At 32.1% G+C, this 21,250-nt stretch overlaps 1 protein-coding gene across 4 annotated transcripts in view; it reads right to left on the bottom strand.

Annotated features, from left to right (window-relative positions):
* The window catches only part of LOC148275569 (bestrophin-4-like), a 100,349-nt gene that overhangs the window by 22,105 nt on the left and 56,994 nt on the right, over nucleotides 1-21,250 (bottom strand). For all 4 annotated transcript variants that reach the window (XM_088235509.1, XM_088235511.1, XM_088235510.1 and 1 more), the window contains exon 2: nucleotides 3,714-3,824. In XM_088235509.1, the coding sequence (XP_088091635.1) occupies nucleotides 3,714-3,824 (111 nt within the window). The remainder of the gene's footprint in view (nucleotides 1-3,713; nucleotides 3,825-21,250) is intronic.

The following is a 21,250-nucleotide window of genomic DNA, read 5'->3' as shown; positions in this document are numbered from 1 at the left end:
ACTTGAACCAGTCGATGACAAAAAAAAAGCTCCATCTCCGTCGGCCTCGTGGTATAGTGGTCAGCGCGTTTAGCTACCATGCGAGAGGTCTCGGGTGCGATTCCCGACATGGTTGACATGAAATATTTATTTAAAAAGGTGATTCATTTCATAGTCATGGACTGGCACCTGAACCGTAGGACTTATCATCTTTATTTATTTTTTTATTTTTTTTGCACCACAACAGGCCAGGAGGCCCAATTACAGTGGTGAATTACATTACAGAACACCCAGGCTTGATGAAAAGCACATTTTTAAATTTATGTGTTCTCACCGGGAATCAAACCCGGAACCTTCCGTGTGTGAGTCAAGCGTCTTGACCACTACACCACGGAGGCCGCCAATCTTACCTTCATGTAACAAAAAATGATCAAGACATGCCGCGATTGGTGTACCAGTGCAGTGCCCTATGCATCATTCGGTGCGGAAAGGGAATTATGATGATGGTGTAATATGTTTATCTAAATACCTAACACCCTAGGGGGTGAAATGCAGTCCCCGACTACAATTTTTTTTATTAACTCCAAATACTGCGTCTCGCTTATTGTACTGCAAAAGTCATGTTCCTTCTAACTGCTCTAATTATTGCAAATTACTGATGACCTTACTGTTATGTAAACAGATGATAGTGATACACTGCATTCAGTGAACTAATGCAGTGCTCTATGCACCATAAGGTGCTGACGCGGGATTGATAATGAGTACTTATATAAAATGTTAAGGCAATAAATTTTACTGACGAATAAATTGAATCCTTCACAACGGTCAATACATCACTAAGAATAACATATTATAAATATGTTTTTTTTAAAAATAAATCATGATTATTTATGGTTAAAAGAAGTATTATTTTATCTTTGGTTAAAAGCATCACAAACGGAACGCTAATTATTGCCATTACTTACTGAATTATTCAGTAATGGCAATAATTTATGACGGTTTGTCTTTGTAATTAATTTGTTTGTACTCGTATTAACTCAATTTAACAGTACCAAAATTGTACAAATATTCATATTCCCAATTTTTATATTTATTTCATTAGATATTTTATTTATTTTTATTGATATTTAAATAACATCTCAATGAGGAACTTCAGCTCTACAGGAAATTGGATACAAAAAATGCCCTCATTAAAAAAAATTAAAAACTCATTTTCCGTTTTTGATGCCAAAATAAACTATACATAAAACCGAAATATTCAAAGCCGTCTCTAAATCTTGCAAAAACAGATTTCAATTATACTACTTGACACCGCAAACACAATTCTTTTTTCAAAGTTTATCGCAAATTATCTCAGTAACTCCTTCAATGGAGATTTCTAAGTATGCTTCTAATACCCTCAGATGTTTTCTTGCGCGCAGTAAAAATTGGAGCATTAAATTGTACGGCAAAGTTTCTTGAAAATGTACGAAAAAAATAATAAAATACATTTTAATAAAAACAAACTACATCGAACAACGTCACTGGTTCATGTGAATCAACTAATGATAAGAGTTATGGAAGATTTCCAGTTTGCTTGCCGTCAATGGACCAATTGGCAGAACTAATCGAGAATAAGCGGAAGAGAACCTCTGACGTCACACGCGAAGTTATTTCAGAAATACAAAACTTTAAAAAATCATAGCGCTGATAATACGAAATATTAAAATTGAATTGAAAGTTTAATGGTCTATTAACTTTTTTTTTTAAATCCACTGAACTGAAATATATTTTTTAAATTTCTTGTTTATGAAACAGGCTAAAAAGTCTACATTTTTAAAAATAATTGACTTACTAAAAAAAATAAATCCGTCCGTTTTTATATGTACTGGATTACTGGTTAAGTACGATTTTACGATTTAAAAAATAAAATAATTTTTGTCTATTGGCCTAATTTTTTTGGCTTTTTTGCCTCTAATTTATTTGTGTTTGCGATGTTTATATAGTAGATATATGTTGCTTTATTATTCTCAACCCAAAAACTGCAGTTTACTGAACCGACTGGATAGACGCTTGATAGTTATAAATTGAAATAAATTTGAACAAAATATATTTTTCTTTCCAAAATATTTCAAAAAAAGTCTATGACAGTTATAATGCAGATAAATCAAAAAATATCTACGTTTTATCAGCTATCCAACAAGGTATAACAAGCTAGGGTATTATCAGAATTCTTAGAAAAAAAACTTTGATGAAAGGCTTTGAAGGAAAGATCAGAGGCAAAAAAGCCAAAAACTTAGGCCAATAGACAAAAATCCGATTAAAAAAAAAAAAAAATCAATATGCAATAGTTTGAAAACGGTTAAGTTTGGGGTACGGTGTTTCATAGTCAAATCAGTCAGGAATGATGAAAACTACAACGAATTAAAGGATCTAGGTCGACTTAACCAGTAATCCTGTATAATGAGGAAGTTCAGTGCTACGTGAAATTGGATATAAAAAATGTTTTCTTACACGTGGTAAAAATTAGAGCATTTAATTGTGCGGCAAAGTTTCTATAAAATGGATGAAAAAATTTATAAAAATGAACTTCTTTAAATGACGTCACAAGTTCTTATAAATCAACCAATGGTAGATAGAGCCAACCACCCACCATTTAGAACAACTCACAGAAAAGAACTAGTGACGTCACGCGCGGAGTATTTTTTTTTTTTACAAACTTGAAAAAATCGTATCGATGATAATACGATACATAAAAATATTTTTTAAAAAAACGAACTTCTTCATTCGTGATTGAGTTCCCAAGATCGTCTTATTATTTAGAAAATACTGTTAAAAGTTATTTTAACAATGAATTTTGTATGAATGGTGACAATCATTTCATCATTTGTAAAATCAACAGCAACCCAATTATTTCAGACGATTTTATAAATTGATATATCTACATGTCACTATAAAATTCCATAGGGTGGATTGTTCTTTATTGTATTAATTTTATTTATTTAATGGCAGCCAAGCACACTCACCAGTACACCATGAGACTGACTAATCAATCCACCCTAATTTTACAGTGTCATGTGGATTTGTATGACCGCGACTGGTGTGAAATCAGTTGATGTGTGAGTAATGTTTGACTCGCAATGTAGGTAGTTACGATTGCGAGTAATGTTTGTCACCCATTGTATTGTTGCAAGTAATGTTTGTCACCCAATGTATGGTTGAAAGTAATGTTTTTTATCCAATGTACGGATGAGAGTAATGTTTGTAATCCAATATATGGTTGTGAGTTATGTTTGTCATCCAATGTACGGTTGTGAGTATGTTTGTCACCCAATGCATGGTTGTAAGTAATGTTTGTCACCCAATGTATGGTTGAAAGTAATGTTTGTTATCCAATGTACGGATGAGAGTAATGTTTGTATTCCAATATATGGTTGTGAGTTATGTTTGTCACCCAATGAATGGTTGTTAGTAATGTTTGTCACCCAATGTATGGTTGTAAGTAATGTTTGTCACCCAATGTATGGTTGTTAGTAATGTTTGTCACCCAATGTATGGTTGAAAGTAATGTTTGTTATCCAATATACGGATGAGAGTAATGTTTGTATTCCAATATATGGTTGTGAGTTATGTTTGTCACCCAATGAATGGTTGTTGGTAATGTTTGTCACCCAATATATGGTTGTGAGTTATGTTTGTCACCCAATGTATGGTTGTTAGTAATGTTTGTCACCCAATGGATAGTTATGGCGTACCTTTTACCCGCTTCGTCTAGCAGCCACCTGTAGGTGAAGTTTAGGGTGTAGTACATGATGAGGAAGCACAGTAGGTCCAGCCATACTAGCTTGTATATACTCGCTTTCCATCTGCAAACAAAAACAAACATAAGTCAAAGCACAAAAAATGCGCAAAATAAATATTTTTTTGCGATAGAGTGAACTAGAAGAGCTAGAACTCACAAGAACTTGTCATTCAGCCATAATATGCACCGAGTACAGCCGAACGTAATCCGACACATCCCGACTGCAGGTTTCGGCTGAGCCGAAGTTTCAGCCGATTTCGGACCGAAGTGGAAAAATGTATTTAATCGATCTTAGAATTTCATAAAAACACAAATAACTTTATTGCGAAAGATTATTTGCGTAAATATTTATAAAGTGAAAAAAAGGGGCTTATAAAATGGAAAAAAATTGGTTTTTTAAGCCATAAAACAAAAAAAATCATAGAGTAAAGTTGCTAACTTGTTCAATTCTTGACACACATTCTTTAAAATCCTTTACTGTACATTAGTGCGAAGCAACTTAGAATATGCATCACAAATATGGAATCCTATGTACAATGTGCAGATATCACGCATTGAAAATATTCAAAAAAAATTCGTAAAGTTCATGTGTTTCCGGTTGAAACTTGAGTTTAAATCTGACCAGTATATTCATATATGTAAAAAACATCACCTACTGCCTCTGCAAAAACGTCGTGAAATAGCGGATATAATTTATTTACTTAAAATTGCCTCTGGTTCAATTGACTGTCCTGAACTACTTTGCAAACTTTCTATCAATGTTCCTTCCAAAGTTTTAAGAAATAACCCTCTTCTTCACATACCTCTGGTTTCATCTAATTATAGGCAAAATTCATATTTATGGCGAACTTTTAATAATTTTAATGTAATTAATAAATCATTTAACATAGATTTATTTGAAAATAATCTTAATAACGTGCGGCGTTTGCTTTCGAAATAACTCGTAGTATTTTTTTCTTTTCTTTTAAATTTACATTTAATTACTATTCATTTTATGTTCGAGAATCTTTTCTAACTTACTGTGATGCTACTTGTGAAAACCTGTAATTGGCTTATTTGTTATTTGTTTTGTTATATAAATATGTGATAATTATAGCTGTTGGTTATCCAAATAAATAAAAAATAAAATAAAATTCAACAGACGATCAATCAAGGAGAAAATGGACGATTGAATGCAATGGACCAATGTAATGGAATTATTGCGTTACGCATAACGTTAATGGAACATGCGGAAATGTCATTTCTTCCCCATAAATTTGGTCAAAATAGCAGGCGGCGGATTTCGGGCGCCGAAACATATTAAAAAATAGGGGTGTGAGTGGTAGTCCATCCATAATATCGTATAATACAAAATATTACAGTTAAAATTCCAATAAAAATATTATTTTTTTTAAAACATATATTAAATATTTTATTTTGAAACAAAACTGTTAACCTTAGGCTGTGGAAGACACTTGAGTATCGTAAAACAAATAACCATTAGGTTCTACTTGACCATTTTTTTTTTTATTTATCCGAAAAAAAAAAGAATCGATTAGAAGAATATATAACTTAGCTTTGAAAATGGGTCATAATAAAAACACATAATGAGGAAGTTCAGTCTTTTTTTATTTTTTTTTATTTGTTAATAGACTATTAAACTAAGATTTTTTTTTTCTTTTTTACATATCGTATTATCAGCGTTATGATTTTTTTAAATTTTGTATTTCTGAAATAACTCCGCGGGTGACGTCAGAGGTTGTTCTCTGTTAGTTCTTCCCATTGGTTCGTTAACGGTAAGCCAACCGGATATCCTTCACAGATTTCACATCATCGGTTGGTTCATACGAACAGTGACGTCAATCAAAATAGTGCGTTTTTATTTTTTTCTTACATTTTCAAGAAACTTTGCGATACAATTTAATGCTCAAATTTTTACCGCGCGCAAGAAAACATTATTTGTATCCAATTCCCCGTAGGGCTGAAGTTCCGCATTATGTAGGTATTAGGTGTTAACATAAGTTTTGTCTGTTTTTTTTTCAAATTTAAAATTGAGCATCAATAGAAAACAAAATAGCAATGGTTGTTTTCTGTTCTACAAGATATTGTGTTTGCTTTTACCTTACATATATATTTTTTTTGATTACCAGCTTTTATGATTTTAATTTATAATAAGGTAAGTACAGCGTTAATTGAACCGCTTAGATTCAAGTAAATAACGTGGCAATTTTTCCAGGTTATGCATATTTAACTAAATATAAATCTACAATACCTTTTTTTACGTATTTAAAAAATATATATACTTAGACCGAATAACATTTTCACACAAAGAAACATAAATATTTGCATTTTTGTTATACCTACATACTATACTTATTCATTATAATGCTTCGATTCAAACTCTGAACGAATTGTGAATATAAAATTAAAATGATTTATGCTTCGTAATCAACGGAATCAAGCTACAAAAGTCGCATCACAGACAAGATTTTTTGTGGAACCTGAAACGACCAAAAACATGCATCCAAAATTACTAGCACACAGGTGTGGACTGACTTCGTTTCCGGGTTAAAGGGTTACCGATGCGCTGAGAAAAATCGTATCTTAAAACCAGATATTAAACGAGGTAAATTTACATGTATTTATATGGAGTTAGCAATAACCTACTTCGAGTATAGGTAGGTTATTACTACATATTTCTCGTGGAGTAGATAAGTTAGTAATCGTAGTATAAAAGGTAAAAGCTACTCAGTAACTGCATACTAGACTTGCAAGTGAAGAGATGTACAGGGTGGCACGCGGCATTTGTGTTTTTTTTTAAGGGCGCCATGAAGACCGAGGGGGTCGCAGAGGGTAAGGGTAGATCTCGTTAGAGGAAGAGACAGGGTGCAAAAGTTGTGTTCCATTGGTTTTCAGTCGTAAACATGCTGTGGTGGGTGGAGGAGAGTTTTTTCGGTAGAGGCCTACTTTTCACAAGCCGCTAGATTATCGCTGTGCAGAGGGGGGGGTGGCTTTCCGTTTAATATCCCTTCACTCGGACGGGGTCACTGTATAGTGTGTCGTACCAAAAATAAGGATCATCAGCCCTTCAGTTATTTAAGAGAACGGTCGTGCTATAACCGCGAATTTTTATGTTAGCTCTCATAGCTATGGAACTAGCGGATGAGTGGTTCTAGCAAAATTATACAGCTTACACAGTGAGGGTTTCAATGGATTTTTTTAGAGAAACCTTCCCTTCAACTGGTCTGCAACAGAGAAGAGGGGCCCTCAACTGGCCTACGCGCTCTTCCGATTTAGCCCCGTGTGATTTTTCTTGTGGGGTTCCCGAAGACCCTCGTTTACAGCAATCGTCCCCAGACCCTGGACATTCTAAAGACAATATTCAGGCAACTACCAATATACCTACCTATCGCTATGCTAAGGCCGGGATGTTTAATCATTAGTTATAGTTAAAAATCAAAAGTAATAGGAAAACAAATTTAAAAGTAATAAAATAAATAAAACATCTTTGTTTTTCACCACTAATTTTTTATTTTTTATTTTTATTCCACCGACGGTTTAAGGTTTACGTAACAAACGAATTAATTCCTATTTTATTTTTATCATGTTAACTAAATACTACGAAGAAACTTGTTTGCTTAGAAACCGGTCGGTGGAAAAAAAAAGTGGTTAAAAACAAAGTTGTTTTTTTATTTTATTATAATGAATAACCACAAAGTTAATGCTTCAAATATAAAATTTAAAAGTGTTACTTTTTTCATACAAAAAGATTATGTTTTTAAAATTTATAATTATTACTTTCAATTTTTAAATATTACTAACGATCAAACAACAGTGAACGAAAAATTTCCGAAAAGGGCTTCGTGAATGTGTGGATCATGAAAACGATATTTACCTAATACCATTTTCAAAACCGTGTAATATCAATGTTACCATACTGTGGTAAATGCAAAAAAAAAAGATTTGAAACGTTAGCAGTGTTTCATTTCAATTAAAAAAACACAAGAGCCGCGCGCCATCCTGTACATAAGTAATAACAAACGTTTATAGGCCATTTGCATAGGATATTACAGTCGTTAAACCATTTATTAACAATACAATCCACAGTCGGCTATATTTTAGTACTCAAATGAATATCGTTCGAACTTTAATTAATACTTTTATTGTCATTTTGTAAATAAATAAATTTTGACCTCCGTAAGGATCCTCTCAGCTGCTAATATTACAGAATTAAGACAATATTGATATTTGCATTCATAGAGTTATAATATACCAGTAGCTCAATCACAAATAACTATCGACGTGCTAATAAGCGATGTGATAACAAATTCTCACCATGGTGGTTTATCGTATTCGCGATCACAGTGGAACATCCGTGAATACCTAATATTAAATGTCAAAATATTTACGTTTCGCGACGTATAATCCTGCTGCGCGATCACATATTTGAATTTCACCGGTGTAAATATTTCAAAACTGCTTATTTTGTTTATTTATTTATTATTTATCATGCTATTTGTTGCATTTATCCGGCAGTTGGCCAGCCAAATGTCAAGAAAAGCAGTCGCTATAGTAATTGTAATTTGATTTTCACTTTTTTGTATTAGATACTCCTTACTATTTTGCAAATGCAATTTATTGTATTATTTTTTATAGTAAACGCCGATTTTTCGCCAATGAACTGTATTTATTTACGAGGAAAACAAAAAACAAACCGACACGAGCGTTGACTTAGAGATTACATACGCGTTGACTGACTGCAATAACTAAAGCATGTTCATTATTGTTTATTGTGATCGCTCAAATGCTTAGCTTTTTTTTAAGCACGTCGATCGTTATTTGTGATTGAGCTACAGAAGGCGCGTATAACCAAGTTTGTATACATTTTGCTATGTCCAAAAGTGCCCCTTTATTCGACATCCTGCCTGCGCGCATGCGTGAAGTGGTCGCGTAATGTTGCCAGACAGGCAAAGTTGAACAATATATTATCATAACACAAATATAAGGTAATTTTGTGTTATGTTATGTTTTACAACAAAAAATATTTTACTGACTGGACTATAAAAAAAGCAGGTACTTTTATTAGGAAAACGTAAAAAAAACATTAAATAATAATTTGGTAATTAAGACAATTAATACCGTTTGATATAATACTAAAACTTATTAATAGAAAGCCGGGTAAAAAAATTGACTACCCTGGCAATACTAACAAAATGTCCACCTAATTTTATTTAACAATCTGACAGGTAAAATTATCGAATTCTTAAATAATATTATTCGTGAATTCGCTTCTTACACATGAAATGTGATCTCACCGTATTCCCTTTAAATCTCAGCAGTATTTTGACACTTACGAACCACATAATACGGCATAGTTAAATTTAAATCGGCAGTTGCGTACTAAGCGACGTCTACAGAGTACCTAATAGCCAAAATGTAAAATTACTCATTTATGAGTAGTTTAGTTGGCATCAGTTTGATGCGCGTACGCGGTTTCTGGACTATTATAGTCCTGCATCTGCATGGATACTTAAATGACATAATAATTATTTGATTCATATAGTAAAATAACTATTAAGTAAGTATCTAGATTAGTACTCATTTGTATTAGTATTTGCATAATTCGATTGCGAGCATTATAATTCACAAGTCGTACGTCCGTTTCCGTTTAGAAGTGGCATCGGTAAAGTCAAAATAAGAAATGAAGCAACGAGTAAAGCTAAAAACTATTAAACTTATAATATTAGAAATCAATCAAATTCAAATATAAATACCTAAATTCCCCATAACCTATTAAACACTTAGCCTCGGCCTTAACCATTGGTTTTTCCCTCAATTATGATTAATGTACATGCTATATAGTTCATAAGATTATTAATATTTTCTACTTAAGTACCTTGAATTAAATAACTATATAAGGACATTCAATCCATCTAATCTTCACATTCGTTTGAAAATGCCCTAACAAGGCGAAACAATTGTCACGAAATTTTTGTTTTTATATTTGTAAAAATAAAATAAAGTGTTCAGTAGACACTCAAGTCAGTGTTTGATTTCTAATATTATAAGTTTAAATATGGAGTTCTACAAAATAAACACCAAATCAATCACTAAAAATTATTATTAGGAATATTAAGGCAATACTTACTGTGCATTTATTTATTTATTTACGCCCATAACACATTTGCAATATAATACTCGTATGAAAGTAATATATGAGGACGAAGAACTAGAACTGTGAATAAGTATTATTTTAAATTACTACACCCGATAAAAATAGATTATTATAAATACCTACACCTAATACCGCTAAAGTATAAAAAATAGGAACGCTATTCCTATACTAGCTGATAATTATATAATTATAGCAAATATTGCATTGCCCTTAACAATTGAAGACCTCGTTCAAAAAACATTAAATGTCCAAAATGGTTCAAAACTTTATTGTTGGATTTGCGATTAAATGCGTCCATACAATCGTTGTTTCCAATATTCCTAAAAAAAAATTTAGGTACCTCAAATTCACTGTTAAAAATACGGTGTTTTTGTGAAAACAGCAATGAGGAACTTTAGCCCTACGGAAAATTGGATACAATCAATGTTTTCTAGCGCGCGGTAAAAATTAGAGCATTAAATTTTAAGGCAAAATTTCTTGAAAATGTATGAAAAAAATAATAAAAAATATTTCAAAAAAATGCACTACTTTAAATGACGTCACAGGTTCATATGAACCATTTAATGATATGAAAGCTTTGGAGGATATCCGGTTTGGTCACCGTAAACGAACCAATCGAAGAACTGTCAAGAGAACAACCTCTGACGTCACACGCGTTATTTTAGAAATACAAAACTTTAAAAAATCATAGCGCTGATAATACGACATATAAAAATAAAAATTTTGGCTTAGTTTAATATTCTATTAACAAATAAAAAAAATAAAAAAAGACACTGAACTTCCTCATTGTCCACAACAATTTGTATGAATGAACTCCATAAAGTCAAATATTGTCTAAAACAGCAAATGTCACACTAACAGTTTATTTAATACATACATATTATATATACACACAATATTTATAAAATTTCCAATTTCCATAAAGTGCACTTAAAGTATATCTATGATTTTATTTCGTTAAAAGGCATGAACCGGGTTGTGGTCCCGTGGCTAGTATTGCGGACTCACGGGCAAGAGGTCCAAGGTTCGAACCCCACTCCACCCCAACTTGATTTCCATTTACAACTCGTTGAAAATTGCCACAAAAATTAAAATATTTAGGTAAATTATAAGAACGCTAATATTTCTTTCTTTAAAAAAAATAAATTGGCAAAAAAAACAATAGTAAAACCATGGTAATCAGTTTAAACACTCCTGAAAAATTGTTGGTTTGTGACATTAGAGGTTTTTGAAACAAGGTCCTCAATTTGAAAAAAACAACACAGATAGCCAATCATAACACACATAAAAAACATTCAGTGAGAAAGATATATGTGTATTTCCTTTATTAATATATGTTTTGGTATAACTCGTCACCATAGATATGACACCAGCTGTCAGCTGTCAGTGTTATTATTAACGTAGGTACGTTAAAATTGTGAAAAATGTACATAAAAATATAAATAAATAAATACTTTTACTTTTTTAAAATTAATTTAATGACATATATTTTAATGCAAAAACCTTAAGAGTGCAAAGTGTGAAATCCCTGTCGCAATGTTCCCAAAAACCCTTATAGGTACCTGTTTATTATTTAGGCTAGGGTTGATCCAAGAAGCGAATTTTGAAATAAAAATAGGAAGTTGGCATGTCACATAACACATAACGTGACGATTATAAGTTATTATCTATGCATCCACGGCGTCGGCATACAATTTTTGAAGTTATATCTTGAAATGACCTTAACCGCTTTTTTTTATCTTGTCATAGATAAATTCAATTAAGAGCTATGATGAGCAATGGCAGTAAAATAGATTTTATCTTACGTTATTAAAATACCGAGAACATTATTGAAAACAGGTAAATCAACCGTTCCATGAATAACAAGGCATTTGTTTTATGGAAAAGTCATAAGTAATCCCGTGCAAAAATCCACCAAAGATGACTAGTAAATAATAATGGGCATTAGGACCAGTTGTACCGGTAAAAAGTTAAGTCAAAAAATATTATGAATAAATACAAATGTTGAGATTTTGTCAAAAAGTCCAAGACGACTTGTTTATAATAATACATAATATTATGTTACTTTTTGCATGGGACCCATTTTGTGCATTTCCACTAAAATGCAAAAAATATTTAACATTTCCCTTACTGTGCCAAAAATATTCGCGCGTACGGTGCTGCGTACTGTGTAGTCATAACACATGCAAGAATGAGGAAGTTCAAATCGGAAAAATAGAATATTCATAGGTAATTGTTTAAATTATTTATAGTAAGAAGTCAAAAGTGATAATATTTTAAATCTAATTGCTAAAAATATGAAGAAAAAAATTTATTAACTAATGCTCGTAGCGCGGGCGAAAGAACTGGCACAGAGAAAACTCGGAGAGCTACTAACTAGCGCCTGGCAGAAGTACTGGCAATATTGCTGTTCGTGCATGTGACACGTGAAATTGTCTCTGTCGCTCCCAAATATACATGCAGTATCGAGAGAGACGTAAAGGGTGTGTGAGACAATTACATATTCGGTACTCGTTTATTTCATATCCGCAACTTACGACAAATGTGTAAACTTTCTATTGTATTGGTGATTTATCTCCGATTTAAAAAAAGCTTTTTCTGTACCCACTAAGTATTAATTATATATATATTTTTTAATTAACCGATATGCATAACGGAGGAGTACCAAAAATCTTAACCCAGAATTGATTATTTTTAAAGATATTTTAAAGTTATTAGATGCAATGTGTACGTACTAGCTACACGTCATCGGGAAGGGAAAGTAAACATAACTTTTTTGTGCAATTTATTTATTTTATTTGCATTTATATTGTTTAGTGTGCAAGTTAATTAAAATTTTAAAAACTAGTATAACACTAAAATTAACACAAATACCAATAATCAAAGAAATGTGAATTATTAAACATTAACAGAATGGTGAACGTTACATAATATGTAAAGTAAAAACTTGAACCAGCCGATGACAGAACATAAGCCCAGGGCCCCGATTACAATGGGAAGTTAACAGGGTTATCTTCGACTGTCTATAAAGAAAAACCTATGTATATATAGGTGTATGAAAATGAGTAATTTGCATGAACATTTAAAGTATCTTCATTGGTAACCTATAATTGAACATGTTTATAAGAAAAATTTTGAATGCATATTCTGCTTTTCATACAGAAAACTTAATTTTTCTTTGTAGATAAAATTGAAGATAAATGATAACTTCCCATTGTAATCAGGGCCCAGTAAATAATAGATAAAAAATATTCCTTTCTCAAAAAGGTTTCGCACCACCCACACAATTATTTCACACTGCCTTGATTTTTCCAAAATATATTTTACTAAAATTATTATGTTAAAAAAAAATAATCTTATCTTAACTCGGCGGTGATACGATTCCTACCCACTTTATTTAACCATTATAAAAATATAAATTAATAATGAATACATCACGTCAAATCTAGTAAGTGTATAAAAAATATAGGTGCGTAAATATTTACCAAAAAATTGCATGAAGAAGTGCGCAAATGATTTATTTACATTTATCATTCATCATCAATGATTCAAGATTATAGTTTAATCATAATTCAAGATCGGTGATTATTAGAACGATTTATTGACTTACAGTCAATAAAATACACCTTAATACTTTATTAATAATGTCTTACTGAAAAAAAATATTATATAAAGGTAAGTAAGTATTTAGTATTTAGTTTAAAATTTGAAAATTCTATAAGTAAAAATACAGTTCTGAGTGTGAATAGAACCAGAATTCTAGACGAGTGTTTTCCCGAAAAAATCCTGGAAAATTAAGTCGAGTGGAGAAAAGTCCACTTGGTAGGGTAGTAGTTGGCGTGTTCGCCTGCTATGCTTAAAGTCCTGGGTTCGATTCCTGGGAGTTTCAACATGAAATATTGGTTTATAAGGTGGTTTCACACAGCAATATTTTACTGTTACTGCATGCAGCGCAAAAGTTATCACCTTACATTCTAAAATGAAATACATCTTCTGCAATGATAAAACTTGAAAAAAAGGCAAAGACTGGTTAAGTGTTATGTGTGGTCTGTATTGCTGCATGGCTGTGAGACTTGGACTCCGAAGGTGAACACTATGAACAGGCTGGAGGCTTTTGAGCTGTGGTTGCATCGCAGAATGCTTAAGATATATTGGACAGACCTGATAACGAACTCAGAAGTCTTAAGTCGAACAAAAACGAAAGAAGAACTCTTAACCGCCATAAAAGTTCGTAAAATTTCGTATCTGGGGCATGTAATGCGTGGAGAAAAGTACCACTTGCTTCATTTAATTATGAAGTGCAAGATCGAGGGTCACCGAGGGGCTGGAAGAAAACAGATGTCCTGGTTGCGTAATATGCGAGACCGAACTGACTTCAGGACTGTAGAGCAGATTTTACGGGCAGCGCGGGACAGAGAGACTTTCGCCAGAGTGATTGCCAACGTTGGGGATACCTGACAGGGCACAATGAGAAGAAGATAATCATTAATAAATGTGTAAAAATCTATGACTTTAAAATTCGTAGTCAACGCAAAGGACAAAGGCAAGTTAAATGTATGATACTATTTGTGTAAGTTTTGACGTATCTAATTTCTAATATTATACAGAATTCCGAGATAAAGCATATATTCAAGAAATCGCAACTTGTGAGGGTGTACGTAAAAATATCACAGGTGAAACATGACTAATTCAACATAAGTAGTAAATAATATTTTACTATGCCGAGGTATTTGGATTAAGTCCAGTGACAGGAGGGCAAGCATGTCTGCCAAAACGTAATTAAAGGAACACCAATTGGAGTGGTTAAATCTGTTTCAGTTCAGCTGTCGAAAATCCTGAAATGTCGCCATCAGATTAGGGCGTTGACGTCATTTCGTCTGAAAAGCACACTGAACAAATAAAGCTATTGTTAGACGAATCTTAGGTACTTTAGTTAAAGCTGTGTCACTAGAAATCCAACAGGAGAATACATATATATGAGGATATTAGAAGCAAACTTAGGAATCTCCATTGAAGGAGTTACTAAGATATTTGTGAAAAAAGAATTGCGAGATTTCTGACTATGCTTCACTAACTCAAAGGAGAATGCTAAGTTTGCGGTGTCAAGTAGTATAATTGAAATATGTTTTTGCAAGATTTAGAGGCGGCTTTGAATTACGGTCGGTAGATTTTTATGTATAGTTTATTTTGGCATCAATAACTAATTTTCTGTTTTTGGTGGAGATTTCTAAGTTCGCTTCAAATACCATAGTAAGCTATAATAACTTATAACGTAAATCCTTTTTTACTATTTATTAAGTAAAGGATATATACTAAGTCTAGAAAATAGTTATTTACACAGGATATAAAAAAATATACAAAAATATCATGACAAGAAAACACACTGCATTTTTAAATCTGTGATTATTTTAGTGACTCATGATGAGTGACTCGCTAGATTCCTCAAAACATTTATCACTCACATCGGTGAGACTGAAATGTATTGCAACAGAGAGGAAAAACATTCCCCTGTTAAAATGTTGCTCGCTGTTGCAGTAAATTTAAATCCTAATAACTGCCTAGGGAGTGAGATCCAGCCTAAATTTCTTTGTCAATTTTAAAAATGCGTAAATGGGGACTAGATTTCTTACCGTCCACGCGCTCTGTAACTGCAAGACGTGATGTGATCAAGCTCCTATCTGTTATAATTCAAATTGATCTTAATTGGAAACGAAGAACTAGAACCCCGACCGTTAATGCGGTCTATAGCTGCAATACGTGCTGGAATATTTCTTTATTGTACAGCGTCCTTGAGGTGATTTTCACAAATATAGCGCTATATAAATTATCTAACCATGTATGTATATATAAGTATATTTTATACTTAGATTAAATTATGGTTTCATTAAATTCAATTCATTAAATAATTAATTATGCGGGTAGTAATGAAGTGTGGGGTGGGGTGTCAAGGTTTAAGCTTTATTTTATTTTTTCTGTGTAAATTAATTCTTTTAGATTGAGCATTTTTGTTTATTAAAAAAATTTCTATCTCCTCTCTCCTTTAGTGGTAACTTAATATTTTAGGACACATCATGAGAGAGTAAAAAATAATTTTAAATTATGGCGTGTCATAATATTTTTAATACCATATTTCACTGGGATATGACATGTTCACCTTTGATATAAAACATGATAACACGATGTCTGAGCCTTACGCTTTTGATTATGTAAGAGAATCCAATTACCTTATGATTCACATGTGATCATACCAATAATGATAAAAATGTGTCATTTTGATCATGTAGTTCTGTATGTAGGTATTATGCATAAATCCAGGTCCAGAGATAAATCTTTATTCAATTCCCGTAACTTTTCAGGGCCTACTATCTATATCATGCATTGAAAAGGGTTATTCTATTTTTTAAAAAGCCTATTTTAAAAATTAATGATAGTTATCGATGCAACTATGAAAAATAACATTAAAAAAAAAAGATTATTCATACAAAGATGTATTCCTTTATATTTAACGTTATTACGTGATCTGTGTTCCCGTAGACCTGTTGCTAGCGCATTTGCTTACCATGCTTAAGGTCTCGAGTTCGATTCCTTCCAGTAAGTTCAGTTTAAATTATATACCCATATATTTGAAAACGTGTCCTAACACCGATTTAATTGTTTTTGGACTGGCATCTGAAACCCAAGAATGATCGTCATGCCTTCATGTAGGTATATAATAAATTGTCGAGATACGCTGCAATTAGAGTCCTTATGTAAATTAGTGTTCTATGCACCGAACAAGTGAATGATAGTGATGAAATGACTTTAATTTAACACTCGAATCCGAAAAATAATTATTCACAATAAAAAATAGCAAGGTTTATAGTCAAAATTGCATATTATGACTGAAAAGTTGTAGACCGAAAAGTAATACATTAATTATGGCGATAAAATTCCACGAATCGTTCACCTTATCAGGAGTAACAATGGTATTATTATGCGGGTAAAATAATATGAGCAAAGTTTTCACATTTTTTATACAATTACACAGCTAGTTTTGTTTTTTTTTTTAACCATGTTCCCTTGTGTGTTAATCTTGTACAGAAAATAAGTTCTTGACACGCGAATGTTAACAGCAAATATTAAAAAATAACACATAGAATATGTACATCGTTTTTTTAATCTCCTTATCGATATTCCACGAGTTAATTATATAATGCACTGATTCGAACATTCGAAGTACGAAAGTACGCTACCACGGGATCACGACTAGAGATGCAAGGCGGTAAAATTACCGCGGTATTTTACGGGAATTTTACCAGATTTTGGTAAAATACGGTATTTTACGGTATTTTTCGGTAAGAAACGAATTTAACGTACTAATTTTTATTTTTCAAAGATATTATAAATACGAGTAGCTTTGTTTTAGGACACTTTACATGACTGCAAAAACCAGATTTAGATCCATCGGGTGGTTGTCAAGATTTATTAGAAGTATGGGACGTTCAAGGTCATTCGGTATGTACTTTTTTCACTTTTTTTATAAAAAGGGTTATTATGTTTTGAAACTTAACAGGATCGATGGACATAGGATTCTTGGTAAAAATCTAAGGTTTGTGACCTTGAACGACCACCGCTCATGTCACGATTTTGAAAAAATGGTGCTTAAAATCAGCTTTTTGTGTATAATTACGTCCCTGAAGTTTTATTGAAAAAAATATACGAAAGTCTGAGAAAATTAATTTACTTAAAAATCGTAATAATTTTTTTTTCCGTAGGATCAATACTTTCCAAGATACACGTTTGAACATCAAATACATTTGATCAAAATAGTGGAAAAGTGCTATTAGCACTAACTTTTTACTAATTATTTGAATGTTGACCTACCAAAAGTCATCATCATCATCATCATCATTCGATGTCCGCTACCTAGTTGGAGCATATGGTATTCACAAAGACTCTTCAGGCATCTCGGTCGGATGCCAGCTCCTGTGCATCGTCACAAGTCAGGTTCGCACCTCGTGGTTGTGACATGAACTACCAACTAAATTAGCAGCGGAGGTCTAAGACGTCGAGAACTTGATGCCTTGTTAAGCAGGCTAACCTGAAGTAGCATTATGTAATATTAAATTATTTTTATATTATAATGTACACTGTTTAAAGTATTTGTAATACCTACCGCCTATATATTTGTAAATTTCGATTCTTTTATTAGAATGCGCGACTGCAAGAAAAAAAAACTCTTTTTAAAAACCACCGGCGGAACATTTTTTTTAGATGCACTCGAAGTATTAAAAAGTCACGATGACATAGATCATAGATTAAAAATTTGAGCTCGCTATTCGCTACATTATACCCTCTATCACTTTTATTCGATAAGGATGGCATGTGAAAGAGAACAAATCGACACTATCCAAGACTAACTAATACAACCAGCACCCATATGCACATGGTAATAAAGGTAACAAATATAATATAAATATATTTCTTTGAAACTAGTCGGTTGAAGAGGGACCCAAAAGTAGCCGGAATCGCGCTGTGGTGGGAAGGGAGAGTGGGAATACCCATTTTTCAGTCCGGTGTACGACACGACTCAAATCATAAGTTCATAAGTTTTGTTGGTTTGAATATATTGTACAAATAGTTGAATAGTTTTATCACAAATCTTATAAACTTTACACTTATGCTTTACTTGTATTATGTTTAACCATATATATTAATTATGCTTTCGCTTTACTACATTCTACTTTATATTTTAACTATTGAGTACATTTTGGTACATTTTGGTACAAATAGGCTTCGGCCGTTGGTAAATACATAAATACACGTATTTTTCAACAATAAAAGGATAAAGCCGAACATAAAGACTTTTTTACAATGAAGAGATTCAGTCGTTTTTTGTATTAGTTAATCAACTATTAAAATGCGTTGACCATTAGATATTTTAGAGAAGGTAATATAGAAGTCTAGGCACCTAAAGGGCTTATGACCTATCATTGGCTGGTTTAAGTGGCCACTTTAGACACTGTGTAACATTCACTATTCTGCCCAGATTTGAACATCTATATTCCTTCATTTCTTTCATCTGTTGATGTTTGTGAAGTTAAAGAGCTAAAAACTTTATTTATGCGGGTGAGATTCATCTAATGGAATTATTATCAAATCACTGGTACATTTTAAAGTAGGTTTAAGGTCTTGGATCAGCATGGAAGGAACAAATAGACACATTCTTTAAAAAAATAATTAAAATTGAAAATAAATGCATTCTGCAAATAAATCATGTTTTCGTAATATCAGCATATGTTAATTTGGTTTTTCCTTTCTTAATCTTTTCTTTTTTTCATGTTCATGTCATACCATATATATATGCTATTAACTTTTAATAATTAAAAAAGGAATGGCCCACGCTCAGACGTTGAAGTCTTTGTGGGCATTTTTTCCAATTCATGTATAGCTTAATTTTAAGATGTATTTTTCTAAAATGTATTTTTGTAATTATATCTCTTTGTAAATAATATGTGTATGGAAAAATAAACAAATAAAATAAAACAATTCACCTACATACTAGGCAATGTCTGAAAATCTTATTTTTTCAATTTCTATACTTCTTCATGGACCAGGTGGATTTATCTATCAGGCGTTGCTTACTATGTAGGTGAAATAATTCCACTAGATAAATCTCACCCGCATAAATAAATATTTCAGCTCTTTAACTTCACAAACATCAACAGATGCAAGAATTGAAGGAATATAGATGTTTAAATATAGATAGAATGGTGAATGTTACATAGTGTGTAAAGTGGCCACTTAAACCAGCCAATGACAGGTCATAAGCCCTGTAGATGCCTAGACTTCTTTATTACCTCCTCTAAAATATTCTTCATCTCTGTTGTAATATGTTAATAATTAATTGTATCCGGTCTGTACCGCTGCGCTGTACGGAGTTTCCTATTGCCCCTTTCTGAGAATATTCGCCAAATGTAGATATTTGATTTGTCATCAGCTGGTGACGTTATGTCCGAAGCGCTCTACCAAGAAATCGCGACGATGTGTGACTATGAAGATAAAATTAAACAATAGCTTTTAAACGAATAAATGCATAGGTAGTTAGTAAATAGCGGATTGTTGAAGTTAATTATAATTGTCAAGCAAAACATAATTTTCCATAAGAAAACTTAAATAATTGTGGATTTTTTTAATCTTGTAATTTAATGCAAAAAACGAAAACTAGAATGAAATTGAAAAAATCAAAAATTCTGTCAAAAATTGACAAAAAAAACTGTCTTAAAGGTTTACACATAAGCATGAGATAAAAATTATTAAAATATAATTTTAAATAGATGCGTCGCGGTGTAGTTGGTTAGACGCCGATTCGATGCCCGCCAGTTGCAAGAAAAAGATTCGAGAAATAGTTTTTTCTTAATTGGTCAGGGTGTTGCGGTGTATTTTCCCGCCTGCTAACAAGCCTCTAAATAGAAGCATAGATTATTATACCAATAAAAAAATTAAAATATATATATTTACGACTATCTGGGTTTATAAAAAAAAAAACTTAAGTGATATTTTTCATTCAGAAATGTTCGATTTTTAATATGTACATCTACCTAGTACTTTAATATCTACAAACAACATTTATTTAGTTCTCGAAAACACATTTATCATAGTGAAAGGGTCGATACAAGAGTATAGTCTTTACAGTAAAAGACGCTGAGAAATTTAAATGCCCTTTTTTAAAAATAAATTAGCTGGTCAAACGAACCAAAAGATTTATAAAAACAAATAGGTACGTATACAAAATAACCATTACGTAGGTATAAGGTATGAATATTTTAAGGATACAATAAAGTCAACAATATTTTGAGTTTGTCTAAAGAAGGAATATAGATGTTCAAATATGGGCAGAATGGCGAATGTTACACAGTGTGTTAAGTGGCCAGTTAAACCAGCCAATGACAGGTCATAGGCCCTGTGGATGCCTGGACTTCTATATTACCTTCTCTAAAATGTTCTTGATCTCTGTTGTAATATATTAACAATAAAATATTTTAACTTTAACTATGAAAAATAAATGAATGCGATTAATGAAAATGTTTTGATTAATTGTAATATGATATATACGAGTATGTACTAAGGTATACTGAAATAAATATACGGTTTTTCAGGGCCAGACCGCGAAACTTCAGAGGAACATTCCTCATGGTAAGCTTTAAAAAATATATATGAACTCAAAATGGAGTAAATCTTTAATTTCGCAAACTAGCATCCCTTCCGCAAACCCCTACCCCTACTCGACAAAAAAAATGCGTTAAAAACGTATTTGACCAACGAAGCGATACGCACCAGACGCGGACAGTGGAAGC

This window comes from Micrasema longulum, unplaced genomic scaffold, assembly GCF_059751315.1.
Source record: "Micrasema longulum isolate JH-2025_06_02 unplaced genomic scaffold, ASM5975131v1 h1tg001384l, whole genome shotgun sequence".
Lineage (NCBI taxonomy): Eukaryota > Metazoa > Arthropoda > Insecta > Trichoptera > Brachycentridae > Micrasema > Micrasema longulum.
The sequence above is the reverse complement of the archived record's forward strand: the minus strand, read 5'-3'. Positions and strand labels throughout refer to the sequence as shown.